The sequence below is a fragment of the Salmo salar genome, chromosome 04 (genome assembly GCF_965601325.2).
Source record: "Salmo salar chromosome 04, fSalSal1, whole genome shotgun sequence".
Classification (NCBI taxonomy): domain Eukaryota; kingdom Metazoa; phylum Chordata; class Actinopteri; order Salmoniformes; family Salmonidae; genus Salmo; species Salmo salar.
Genome location: NC_138294.1, coordinates 940,001 through 953,634, shown reverse-complemented (window position 1 = coordinate 953,634; position 13,634 = coordinate 940,001). Strand labels below are relative to the sequence as shown.

General features: G+C 44.6%; 1 protein-coding gene across 1 annotated transcript in view; it reads right to left on the bottom strand.

The window, feature by feature from the left end:
• Positions 1 to 2,984: 2,984 nt before the first annotated feature.
• LOC106596941 (huntingtin) overlaps positions 2,985 to 13,634 on the bottom strand; it is a 132,081-nt gene continuing 121,431 nt past the window's right edge. The window contains exons 57-67 of the mRNA XM_082973969.1: positions 13,097 to 13,179; positions 12,785 to 12,915; positions 12,544 to 12,676; positions 12,198 to 12,353; positions 11,787 to 11,977; positions 7,857 to 7,971; positions 7,022 to 7,235; positions 4,510 to 4,618; positions 3,925 to 4,087; positions 3,534 to 3,694; positions 2,985 to 3,379 (exon numbers count right to left, since the gene is read on the bottom strand). Coding sequence (XP_082830095.1) covers positions 3,166 to 3,379; positions 3,534 to 3,694; positions 3,925 to 4,087; positions 4,510 to 4,618; positions 7,022 to 7,235; positions 7,857 to 7,971; positions 11,787 to 11,977; positions 12,198 to 12,353; positions 12,544 to 12,676; positions 12,785 to 12,915; positions 13,097 to 13,179 — 1,670 coding nt within the window. The 3' untranslated portion in view covers positions 2,985 to 3,165. The remainder of the gene's footprint in view (positions 3,380 to 3,533; positions 3,695 to 3,924; positions 4,088 to 4,509; positions 4,619 to 7,021; positions 7,236 to 7,856; positions 7,972 to 11,786; positions 11,978 to 12,197; positions 12,354 to 12,543; positions 12,677 to 12,784; positions 12,916 to 13,096; positions 13,180 to 13,634) is intronic.

The following is a 13,634-nucleotide window of genomic DNA, read 5'->3' as shown; positions in this document are numbered from 1 at the left end:
CTACAGTCAAATCTGATACATCACAACATAGCCGTCCCAAAATGGCTCCCTGTTCCCTTTATAGTGCACTACTTTGGACTACGGGACGTTCTGGCTCGGAATAGGATGACTTACTCTACTTATGACCACGGGCCCAGTCTTTCTGAGTGTATCCTGAAATAGCACCCTAATCCTTATGCAGTGCACTACGACCCTATGGACCCTGGTCAAAAGAAGTGCACTGCATAGGGAATGGGGTGCCATTTTAAAGCTCTGACAAAAAAAACAGCCACAACTTAAGGACTAATTCCCGTCCCCAACCTGTTGATGTGTCAAAGCTTGCTGTTGGTCGCTATGGTTACAAGGTTCCCCTTTGGATGGTTTGTGTTGCTCCTCATCCTCTATCGTCGGCCCGGCGACAGTTACCATAGAAATACATCCTCTATCGTCGGCCCGGCGACGGTTACCATAGAAATCCATCCTCTATCGTCGGCCCGGCGACAGTTACCATAGAAATACATCGAAACGAATCAACCAATCGATCAAATCAATGATAGTTAGATCAATCTAACAGCTAGGAAAGAAGAGGCCATGCATCTGTTTAAACACACAGGAGGACAACAGGACATTATTGAGTCTGTCAAGGCCAGTGCATCAGAAACATTGTGAGATCAGTCGACCAACCTGTCGGGCATCTTAAAGGTCAATAAAATGGCCACCTTATGCTTCTGGCCAGCGGACGTTCAGTTCAACAGCAAAGCATGCAGTGCAATGTGTGTCCATTTGAAATGACAAGGGGAATCATAGGACATGCCATAATGTGTGTGTGTGTGTGTGTGTGTGTGTGTGTGTGTGTGTGTGTGTGTGTGTGTGCGCGCAAGACACTGAGACAGTAAAAAAACAACCACCCGTCAGTCATCTCAATGTCCATTACAGTTTCTTCATCTCTCATCATCCTCGTGTCTCTTTACAGTAGTTGTTATCTCATTCATTCACCATCATGGCTTTAAGTTGAAGATAAATTCATTCATTATCTATGAAGATTCTTCTCCTTTAAAAGAGGACTGTGAAAGTCCTTCCAGTCCTGTCATCATAATAATCATCGCTTACATCTTAAAAACAACACAAAGGGATTCAGAGGCCGAATCCTAAATGGTACCCTACTTTTGATATAGGGACAGTGAAAGAAATGGGACAGGTTGGGTTATAGGTGTCTCCTCCTCAAGCCCTATTCCCTACAAAGTGCACTACTTTTGACCATAGCCCTGGTCAAACGTAGTCTACCACATAGAGAACAGGGTACCATTTAGGACTCTACCTAGGCTAGATAGTTCACCGCAACATGCTAACAGTGAACACCTCGCTTGTCTTTCTGTGTCTGTCCGTCCGTCCGCAGTGACAACGATGCAATCTCAGCTTTTTAAGAAGTAGATTACTATGGCTATTAAGAGATCACTTTAACTCTGAAAGATACGTAAAATAACTTTCTCTCTCTCTCTCTCCTCTTTGTCATATTGGTGTGAGGAGAGAGAGAGAGAGAGTGAATTAATTAAAAAAATAAACAATACAAAGATAGATTGATAATTATTAACAACATCGAGCAGGCACATCACCCTGGTTGTTTCTCAAATGGCACCATATTCCCTATATAGTGTACTACTTTACCAAAGTAGAGAATAGAGTATAATTTGGGATGCAGTCGACCTATCTATCAAAGCAACACCTGTAGTCAGTCAGTTTAAATCATTACTTTGCCGTTTGTAACAAAACAACACACTGAAAAATAGAAGTATGGAACTTTTAAATATTAGGAAATACTTGAGATTTTTTTTTTTTTTTATCGTATCTTGATTTCACACCACAACCAATGAAGTACAAGTCCTCACAGGAAAATATACAATTCCAGGTTTTTTCCTCTTTTTTGGGGGGGAGGATTGAATATTATTTTTCTTAGTTCGTCATCAAGGTGCTAGAAGTCCCTCATGTCATGTACGAGTGGGTGTGTTGTTGTCCTTCTTAATTAATGGTCCGGGGGGAAACGAGGGTGCAGGCGGAACCAAAATAATCTTAATGAGACAATTCTTCTTTCTTTCAATTATTTCTCTAGAAGGGAGGGAGTCAAGTACGAGCCTGTAGCTAGCTAGCAGTGTCCTAACACTGTAAAATGGCTTCCTTCCTCTGTCAGCTCTCTGCTTTCCTGTATGTCTAGTACAGTAAGACACTACATCATCTGTCATGTCGCTTTCCTTTTGGCTCTTCAACTATGTCAGATCAGCAGCTGAGAGGGAAAGAAGGCCGTCTGATTTGGACAAAGAAAGACTAGTTGTGTGTCTGTCCGTTTAATTGTTTGGTCTCTCGCCCTCTCCTTCTGTCACTGTCTCCCCCCTCTCTATCTCTCCCTCCCTCTCTATCTCTCCCTCCCTCTCTATCTCTCCCTCCCTCTCTGTCTCTCTCTCTCTCTCTCTCTCCCTCCCTCTCTGTCTCTCTCTTTCTCTCCCTCCCTCTCTGTCTCTCTCTTTCTCTCCCTCCCTCCCTCCGTCTCTCTCTTTCTCTCCCTCCCTCCCTCCCTCCGTCTCTCTCTTTCTCTCCCTCCGTCTCTCTTTCTCTCCCTCCCTCCCTCCGTCTCTCTCTTTCTCTCCCTCCCTCCCTCCGTCTCTCTCTTTCTCTCCCTCCCTCCCTCCGTCTCTCTCTTTCTCTCCCTCCCTCCCTCCGTCTCTCTCTCCCCCTCCCTCCCTCCCTCCGTCTCTCTCTCCGTCTCCCTCCCTCCGTCTCTCTCTCCGTCTCCCTCCGTCTCTCTCTCCGTCTCCCTCCGTCTCTCTCTCCGTCTCCCTCCGTCTCTCTCTCCGTCTCCCTCCGTCTCTCTCTCCCTCTCCGTCTCCCTCCCTCCCTCCCTCCCTCCCTTTCTGTCTCTCCCTCCCCCTCTCTGTCTCTCTCCCCCTCTCTGTCTCTCTCTGTCTCTCTCTCCCCCTCTCTGTCTCTCTCTCCCCCTCTCTGTCTCTCTCTCCCCCTCTCTGTCTCTCTCTCCCCCTCTCTGTCTCTCTCTCCCCCTCTCTGTCTCTCTCTCCCCCTCTCTGTCTCTCTCTCTGTCTCTCTCCCCCTCTCTGTCTCTCTCTCCCCCTCTCTTTCTCTCTCTTTCTCTCCCTCTCTGTGATGTGTGGTGATAGGGGCTACATCTCTCTCTCCTTCTCAGAGTGATGTGTCTTGGTGGATACTCTGCAGACAGTCCAGTAGTTGCTGATAGGTGTTGCCAGGTGAGGCTACGGTCTGGAAGACCGACTGGAAGGCTCTGCGGTCCAACTCTTCATCTAACTGGTGTCTGTAGAAGTCCAGGGCTACCAGACAGAACAGGCTGATGTCCACCACGTCACTCTTACCCATACGGCTGATGACATGGGGCAGGCTGGGGGGGAGAGGAGTTAAGGAGAGATGGAGGACAATATGACTTCTACTTCTCTACCACACAGACAGACAGACAGACAGACAGACAGACAGACAGACAGACAGACAGACAGACAGACAACACCCCCACCCGTCCCCCTCTCTAGTAAGGATACAGAGCAGAGACCCACTGGGAGGTGGAGGCAGAGATAAAGAAGCAAGACAGACTCCACATGGCCATGGCGACTGGGGTTCTCTGGGTGAAGTTAGATAGAGACAGTAACACCCAGTCTGTCACCATACTGGACTGGCCTGTAGCATGGAGGGTCTGGAACACCTGAGAGACACAGGGTTAGAGAGAGAGGGAGAGTTAGATAGAGACAGTAACACCCAGTCTGTCACCATACTGGACTGGCCTGTAACATGGAGGGTCTGGAACACCGGAGAGGGAGGAGGAAGAGAGGGAGGGAGGAGAGAGGGAGGAGAGATGGGGGGATTGGAAAGAGAGTGAGTTGTCTGTCACATGGAGTTGTACCCACCTTTACTGTCCACCATTCTCACACTGACCTTGTAGACGACAGTAGCCATGAACTGTGGGTAAGGCTGCTGATTGGACAGGAACTCTCCGATGACCTTGTTCATGACGTCCTGCGGAGGGAAGAAGTCGTCCAGGAACTGAGGAAGAATCCTGGCCACCACCCGTGCCTCGCTGGGGAAACCCTTACGGATCCTGGGACAGCAATGTAGGAAATATCAGGGATAACGGACATGGAAAAGCAGACATCAGAAAACAACTGTAAGACTGGGTACATTGTTATAAAATAGACAACCCCCCCAAAAAGACTGGGTACATGAGACGTTATAAAATAGACCCAAAAATAAAGGATCCCGGAAGACCAGGAATAACGGACATGGAAACCCAGATATCAGTCTATGTCTATGGTTGATATGAGAAAACATCAAACCAGATATATAACAGTCTATTACTATGATGGATATGAGAAAACTGTTCCCATTACATTCATTTAGCAGATGGGCTAACTAATGTTCTGAAGCCCCACTGGATGAAATATGACAGAGTGTTGTGTGTCTGATAGAGTTGTATGTAGACGTGTTTATTGTCCAAACGTGTTGTTGTCGTCACCACCCTACCTGTCGAAGAGCACAGAGACCCTCTCCATGGCAACGATGACAGACTCGCTGTCGGGGGCCTGAGGGTCGACAGCGCCGGCCGGGCGACCAGGGCTGGCCTTCTCCTTGCCTGAGGAGAAAGCAACAGGACCCGAGGTAACCTCTGACCCCTGACCTCTAACCTCTGACCCCATCACCTCTGACCCCAACGCTGACTCTGCTGTCGACGCTGAGGTACGCACCGCTGGGAGGATGAGAGGGTGATTCGTCGTGATTATTAAATTACTAAACGATTGTTTGATGGAAAAATTTGGTTATTTTTTATTCATAGACAAAGCTGGTTTGGTGGTAGCCTGGGTATCAGTCTGTGTGGCTAACATTCCACACCTTGTGGAATGTTAGCTAAACAGACTGGTACCCAGGCTAGTTTGTGAGGGAGGAGTTTGTAGGATTGGGGTTAGTTAATTGGTCGTAGGAGGGAATCTTGTTTTCCTGTCCTGGGAAGAAAGGGGATTCTTAGAATTGTTAGCATTAGCTATATAATTTATTATGTTAGTGTTAGCTATATTAGCGATAGCTATAGCCCCTACATTGTTATGTTAGCGATAGCTATAGCCCCTACATTGTTATGTTAGCGTGAGCTATAGCCCCTACATTGTTATGTTAGTGTGAGCGATAGCCTCTACATTGTTATGTTAGCGATAGCTATAGCCTCTACATTGTTATGTTAGCGATAGCTATAGCCCCTACATTGTTATGTTAGTGTGAGCTATAGCCTCTACATTGTTATGTTAGCAATAGCTATAGCCTCTACATTGTTATGTTAGCGATAGCTATAGCCTCTACATTGTTATGTTAGCGATAGCTATAGCCTCTACATTGTTATGTTAGCGATAGCTATAGCTCCTACATTGTTATGTTAGCGATAGCTATAGCCCCTACATTGTTATGTTAGCGATAGCTATAGCCCTTACATTATGTTAGCGATAGCTATAGCCCCTACATTGTTATGTTAGTGTGAGCTATAGCCTCTACATTGTTATGTTAGCGATAGCTATAGCCTCTACATTGTTATGTTAGCGATAGCTATAGCCTCTACATTGTTATGTTAGCGATAGCTATAGCCCCTACATTGTTATGTTAGTGTGAGCTATAGCCTCTACATTGTTATGTTAGCAATAGCTATAGCCTCTACATTGTTATGTTAGCGATAGCTATAACCTCTACATTGTTATGTTAGCGATAGCTATAGCCTCTACATTGTTATGTTAGCGATAGCTATAGCCCCTACATTGTTATGTTAGCGATAGCTATAGCCCCTACATTGTTATGTTAGCGATAGCTATAGCCCTTACATTATGTTAGCGATAGCTATAGCCCCTACATTGTTATGTTAGTGTGAGCTATAGCCTCTACATTGTTATGTTAGCAATAGCTATAGCCTCTACATTGTTATGTTAGCGATAGCTATAGTCTCTACATTGTTATGTTTGCAATTGCTATAGCGTCTACACTGTTATATTAACGATAGCTATAGCCTCTACATTGTTATGTTAGCGATAGCCTCTACATTGATATGTTAGCGATAGCTATAGCCTCTACATTGTTACGTTAGCTTTATTCCAGCTCTAGCATGGCAGGACACTTGTTATACACCTACAGTGTAATGCATTATTCTCATGCGTACATGCAAGCGTAAGCTACCTAGAATTAGTTTAGTGTTAATGGCTAATAGTTAGTTGTCTTGGAACTACATACATGCAGGGCTAGGCAAGTTAGCATTAGTTAGGTTATATTAACTAGTATCTAGTTACCCTACTTGTGTAATATGAGTAGGATGGTATCGTTGTTGTAAAATCATAGCTGTGTACATGCAGATAGCAGGAATCAGCTAGCTAGAGTTAGTTAGCCAGGTATAGGTATGTCTAGATGTCTTAGTAAGATGATACAAGGTAGCTAACGTTTGTCAGGTGATAGTAGCTAGTATCTATTAGTCTTCCCTGTGTACATGCAGGGCTAAGCTAGCTAGTGTTAGTAAAGTTATTATAGTAATAGTAGCAGCTATATTGTCTTCCCTGTGTACATGCAGGGCTAAGCTAGCTAGCATTAGCTAGATGATACTAGGTATAGGTAGATGTTACCTGTGTACATGCAGGGCTAAGCTAGCTAGCGTTAGCTAGATGATACTAGGTATAGGTAGATGTTACCTGTGTACATGCAGGGCTAAGCTAGCTAGCGTTAGCTAGATGATACTAGGTATAGGTAGATGTTACCTGTGTACATGCAGGGCTAAGCTAGCTACCGTTGGCTAGATGATACTAGGTATAGGTAGATGTTACCTGTGTACATGCAGGGCTAAGCTAGCTACCGTTAGCTAGATGATACTAGGTATAGGTAGATGTTACCTGTGTACATGCAGGGCTAAGCTAGCTAGCGTTAGTTAGATGATACTAGGTATAGGTAGATGTTACCTGTGTACATGCAGGGCTAAGCTAGCTAGCGTTAGATGATACTTGGTATATGTTGATGTTACCTGTGTACATGCAGGTGAGCATGAGTCCCAGTGCAGACATGGCTCTGTGAGGGCTGGGCATGTTAACCCTGTCGACACTCAGTTTAACCAGTGCCTCTCCGTCCATACGAGACAGCTGCTCCGACAGCAGGAGGCGCTCCAACCCACGCAACACACAGTGGTAGATCACTGAGGGGGTAGAGTCTTCACTGGCTGATACCATCACACCACACATCTAGAGAGGTGGAGGGGGGACGGAGGGAGAGAGAGGTGGAAGGGGGGACGGAGGGGGAGAGAGGTGGAGGGGGGACGGAGGGAGAGAGAGGTGGAGGGGGGACGGAGGGAGAGAGAAGTGGAGGGAGAGGACGGAGGGAGAGAGAGGTGGAGGGAGAGGACGGGTGGAGGGAGAGGACGGAGGGAGAGAGAGGTGGAGGGAGAGGACGGAGGGAGAGAGAGGTGGAGGGGGGACGGAGGGAGAGAGGACGGAGGAGGGACGGAGGAAGAAAGAGGTGGAGGGGGGACGGAGGGAGAGAGAGGTGGAGGGGGGACGGAGGGAGAGAGAGGTGGAGGGGGGGACAGAGGGAGAGAGAGGTGGATTAGTACTATAACCCCAGCAGTACTACAGTACTAACCTGTATAACCCCAGCAGTACTACAGTACTAACCTGTACAACCCCAGCAGTACTACAATACTAACCTGTACAACCCCAGCAGTACTACAGTACTAACCTGTATAACCCCAGTAGTACTACAGTACTAACCTGTATAACCCCAGTAGTACTACAGTACTAACCTGTATAACCCCAGCAGTACTACAGTACTAACCTGTATAACCCCAGTAGTACTACAGTACTAACCTGTATAACTCCAGCTGTAAACTCAGCTCCTACATCCAGAGGGTAGTTCTCCATCATGTAAAAGGCCACAGCACACATCACCAAGACATGCTGCTGGTTGTGCAGGTTCACACAGCTGAGAGACAGAGAGAGAGAGAGACAGAGAGAGGCATTACTAGCAATGACTGAGGGAAAGTTGTACTTAATATAACTGATATGTGGTTGTCTTACCTAGCTACCTTAAAATCAACGCACAAACTGGAAGCCACTCTGGAAAAGAGCTTTGGCTAAATGACCAAAATTAGCCTAAATATAAACTATCAGCTTAGTGAATACCATTGGAGGTATTATAATATAAACCATTAGCTTAGTGAATACCATTGGGGGTATTATAATATAAACCATTAGCTTAGTGAATACCATTGGGGTTATTATAATATAAACCATCAGCTTAGTGAATACCATTGGGTTTATTATAATATAAACCATCAGCTTAGTGAATACCATTGGAGGTATTATAATATAAACCATTAGCTTAGTGAATACCATTGGGGGTATTATAATATAAACCATTAGCTTAGTGAATACCATTGGGGTTATTATAATATAAACCATCAGCTTAGTGAATACCATTGGGGTTATTATAATATAAACCATCAGCTTAGTGAATACCATTGGGTTATTATAATATAAACCATCAGCTTAGTGAATACCATTGGGGGTATTATAATATAAACCATCAGCTTAGTGAATACCATTGGGTTATTATAATATAAACCATCAGCTTAGTGAATACCATTGGGTTATTATAATATAAACCATCAGCTTAGTGAATACCATTGGGGTTATTATAATATAAACCATCAGCTTAGTGAATACCATTGGGTTTATTATAATATAAACCATCAGCTTAGTGAATACCATTGGGGTTATTATAATATAAACCATCAGCTTAGTGAATACCATTGGGGGTATTATAATATAAACCATCAGCTTAGTGAATACCATTGGGGTTATTATAATATAAACCATCAGCTTAGTGAATACCATTGGGGTTATTATAATATAAACCATCAGCTTAGTGAATACCATTGGGGTATTATAATATAAACCATCAGCTTAGTGAATACCATTGGGGTTATTATAATATAAACCATCAGCTTAGTGAATACCATTGGGTTATTATAATATAAACCATCAGCTTAGTGAATACCATTGGGGTTATTATAATATAAACCATCAGCTTAGTGAATACCATTGGGTTATTATAATATAAACCATCAGCTTAGTGAATACCATTGGGGTTATTATAATATAAACCATCAGCTTAGTGAATACCATTGGGTTATTATAATATAAACCATCAGCTTAGTGAATACCATTGGGGTTATTATAATATAAACCATCAGCTTAGTGAATACCATTGGGGTTATTATAATATAAACCATCAGCTTAGTGAATACCATTGGGTTATTATAATATAAACCATCAGCTTAGTGAATACCATTGGGGTTATTATAATATAAACCATCAGCTTAGTGAATACCATTGGGTTATTATAATATAAACCATCAGCTTAGTGAATACCATTGGGGGTATTATAATATAAACCATCAGCTTAGCTTTCAGCATGACACATCCTTTACAATATATTACACTTCATTGGACTATGTCAATATGTTAGGAATATAATGCCATTGTTGATTAGATGCCTTTTCATTAATTATTCTATTTTTTGTCTATTTTAGTCTATTTTCTTTTGAACCATACAGTCTATCCACTAGAAACGCATGGTCACAAAACATTTATACTACAGTTGAAATCGGAAGTTTACATACACCTTAGCCAAATACGTTTAAACTCAGTTTTTCACAATTCCTGACATTTAATCCTAGGAAAAATTGTCTTAGGTCAGTTAGGATCACAACTTTATTTTAAGAATGTGAAAAGTCAGAATAATAGTAGAGAGAATGATTTATTTCAGCTTTTATTTCTTTCATCACATTCCCAGTGGGTTAGAAGTTTACATACACTCAATTAGTATTTGGTAGCATTGCCTTTAAATTGTTTAACTTGGGTCAAACGTTTTGGGTAGCCTTCCACAAGCTTCCCACAATAAGTTGGGTGAATTTTAGCCCATTCCTCCTGACAGAGTTGGTGTAACTGAGTCAGGTTTGTAGGCCTCCTTGCTCGCAAACGCTTTTTCAGTTCTGCCCACAAATGTTCTATAGGATTGAGGTCAGGGCTTTGTGATGGCCACTCTAATACCTTGACTTTGTTGTCCTTAAGTCATTTTGCCACAACTTTGGAAGTATGCTTGGGGTCGTTGTCCATTTGGAAGACCCATTTGCGACCAAGCTTTAACTTCCTGACTGATGTCTTGAGTTGTTGCTTCAATATATCCACATCATTTTCCCTCCACATGATGCCATCTATTTTGTGAAGTGCACCAGTCCCTCCTGCAGCAAAGCACCCCTACAACATGATGCTGCAACCCCCGTGCTTCACGGTTGGGATGGTGTTCTTCAGCTTGCAAGCCTCCCCCTTTTTCCTCCAAACATAACGATGGTCATTATGGCCAAACAGTTCTATATTTGTTTCATCAGACCAGAGGATATTTCTCCAAAAAGTACAATCTTTGTCCCCATGTGCAGGTGCAAACTGTCATCTGGCTTTTTTATGGCAGTTTTGGAGCAGTGGCTTCTTCCTTGCTGAGCGACCTTTCAGGTTGTGTCGATATAGGACTCGTTTTTCTGTGGATATAGATACTTTTGTACCCGTTTCCTCCAGCATCTTCACAAGGTCCTTTGCTGTTGTTCTGGGATTGATTTGCACTTTTCGCACCAAAGTCCGTTCATCTCTAGGAGACAGAACGTGTCTCCTTCCTGAGCGGTATGACGGCTGCGTGGTCCCATGGTGCTTATACTTGTGTACTATTGTTTGTACAGATGAACGTGGTACCTTCAGGCATTTGGAAATTGCTCCCAAGGAACCAGACTTGTGGAGGTCTACAATTTTTTTTCTGAGGTCTTGGGCACAGTCAACTTAGTGTATGTAAACTTCTGACCCACTGGAATTATGATACAGTGTATTATAAGTGAATTAATCTGTCTGTAAACAACTGTTGGAAAAATGACTTGTGCGATGCACAAAGTAGATGTCCTAACCAACTTGTTAAAACTAAATATAGTTTGTTAACAAGAAATTTGTGGAGTGGTTGTAAAAACGAGTTTTAATGACTCCAACCTGAGTGTATGTAAACTCAACTGTATGTTTGAATACATTTTTTTAAAAGTTATCCAAGTATAAATGACCAAAATTACCATAGATTGCCATAGATATTGTGTTAATTACCATTATGACTGAAGATTCCAGTAACTTTAGTAAATTACTGGTAGCTTTGCAGAACTAGTCATGACCGTGCATTTCATCCTAGCCTCGTCCGTGACTAGAGCACACAGAAGGAATGACATCCATCCTCATTACATTTATCCCTGACAATAGAAAATGACATCTCAGAGTTAATACCACACACAGAATCATTACCCTCACAAATGAGGCTGACCTTGAATGGCTGATTGACTGTAATTTAATGATGTAGACCATCAGAGGGGTCAAATTAAGGGCCTGGTTCTCTTTCAACATCAACAGCAGGGACACACAGAGACGTAGGTCTTCAACCCAGCATGGTTTAGTCTGGTATTAACATCAGGGGACGGTTGAACCTTAGGACAAGGCTCTGATCAAGTAGCCACCCTTTGCCATGACGACAGCTTGGCATTCTCTCAACCAGCTTCACCTGGAATTATTTTCCAACCGTCTTGAAGGAGTTCCCACATATGCACTTGTTGGCTGCTTTTCCTTCACTGAGGTCCAACTCATCCCAAACCATTTTAAGTGGGCTGTGTGTGTGTGTGTGTGTGTGTGTGTGTGTGTGTGTGTGTTACTCACTGTGCTATGGCCCGTAGGTTACTCAGTATGTACTCAGAGACAGCAGGTATCAGTTGTTTCACCGTGTCGTCCAGCAGGTCACACTCCAGTACATACAGAAGGCCGTGCAGCGCTCCCATACGGCTGGGGAGGTGGGTGCTGCGCAGGGTCAGCTCCAACACCCGACACACAGGTTCAGACGTAGCCTTGTCCTGAACACACACACACACAGGTTTGTAAGCACACATATAAAAAAAAAAAAAACATTTGTGGGCGTGGCCAAAGGCGTGGTCTCCAAGCAAACATTTTATAGGCCCTCCACTTGGCCGCAGCGACCAACCAAATGTAACCGTTTGAAAGCTTATTTGGCCACAGGACGGTAGAAGATTTGTATGTAAAATGAGTGTAGGGGGAAACAGTGGTGTGTCTCACCATGCCCAGTACAGCTGCAGCCTTGCAGAGAGCAGGCACCAGGTACTGGTTCACTATCTCATCTTCAGCAGGATGACTCTTCTGCAGCTCCATCAGAGTGGTGAACATCATGTCAAACTGGTTACGCTCCGTGAACAGGTCAGAGACCGCCAACAACTAGAGAGACGGGAGGGAGGAACCTCTTAACAACCAAGGAAATGATCAACAAAGAAATACGAGAGTGATTCTCTCCCCATCCCATCATGCATCAGTGCAAGTATGGCTGGAGGGAGTTTCCACCTTAGTCCTCAATCCAATGTAACCATTGTGTGAATGAATGAACAAACTAACAAGTCTGAGTTCTTACCGATCGGACAACCTCGCTGATGAGCACAACAGGGGTGCGTCTGTTGCTAGGGGAACCGGGGAGGAGCCACTGGCTGTAAAGCTCCAATAGGAACTGAGAACAGGAGTGGATGTCTACACCTGCACGATGCTTCCTGTAGAGGGAGAAGAGAGGAGGTTAGAGAGAGAGAGAGAGAACAGGAGTGGATGTCTACACCTGTATCCTGCTTTGAGAGATGTGTGTGTGTGTGTGTGTGTTTTACCTGGAATTGATAGGAGAGGTAGGAAGAGAGGCGGGGGCCGGAGTATCAGTCTCATCTTCCTCATCTTCACCCCACTCTTCCTCTCTCAGAGGGGTAATGTTGTTCCCCAGCCACACAGAATGGATGGACACCTGATGGAGAGAGAGACAAAGGAGTGGAATTAGAGCGAGAGAGAGAGAGAGAGAAAGGAGAGGATTTAGAGAGAGACCCTGAAAATATCTGCAAGAGAAGCACACACAGCTATGCCATTTGGTCTGTCTGTCTTCCCTTTCCTCCCTAGCCCCCTCTCTCCTTCACTCCCCTCCATCCTACCTGTCCCAGTTTGTAGTCCATGTTTCCCATCTCTCTCTCTGTGTTGATCTGGAGCAGGAGTTTCTCATGGCTGATCAGTGTACCTGCTGAGACACACAGAGAAACACACTGTTCATCAATTACTAGGACCCATGAGGACCTCTGAACCCTGCACAGCTGAATGGATCTGACCCCAGGATGACACTACTACAAACAACTAGGTCTACCTGCTGAGACAGCAGACAGGGAGGGGACAGGGTCCCAGGTGTGTTACCTGCTGAGACAGCAGACAGGGAGGGGACAGGGTCCCAGGTGTGTTACCTGGTGAGACAGCAGACAGGGAGGGGACAGGGTACCAGGTGTGTTACCTGCTGAGACAGCAGACAGGGAGGGGACAGGGTCCCAGGTGTGTTACCTGGTGAGACAGCAGACAGGGAGGGGACAGGGTCCCAGGTGTGTTACCTGCTGAGACAGCAGACAGGGATGGGACAGGGTCCCAGGTGTGTTACCTGGTGAGACAGCAGACAGGGAGGGGACAGGGTACCAGGTGTGTTACCTG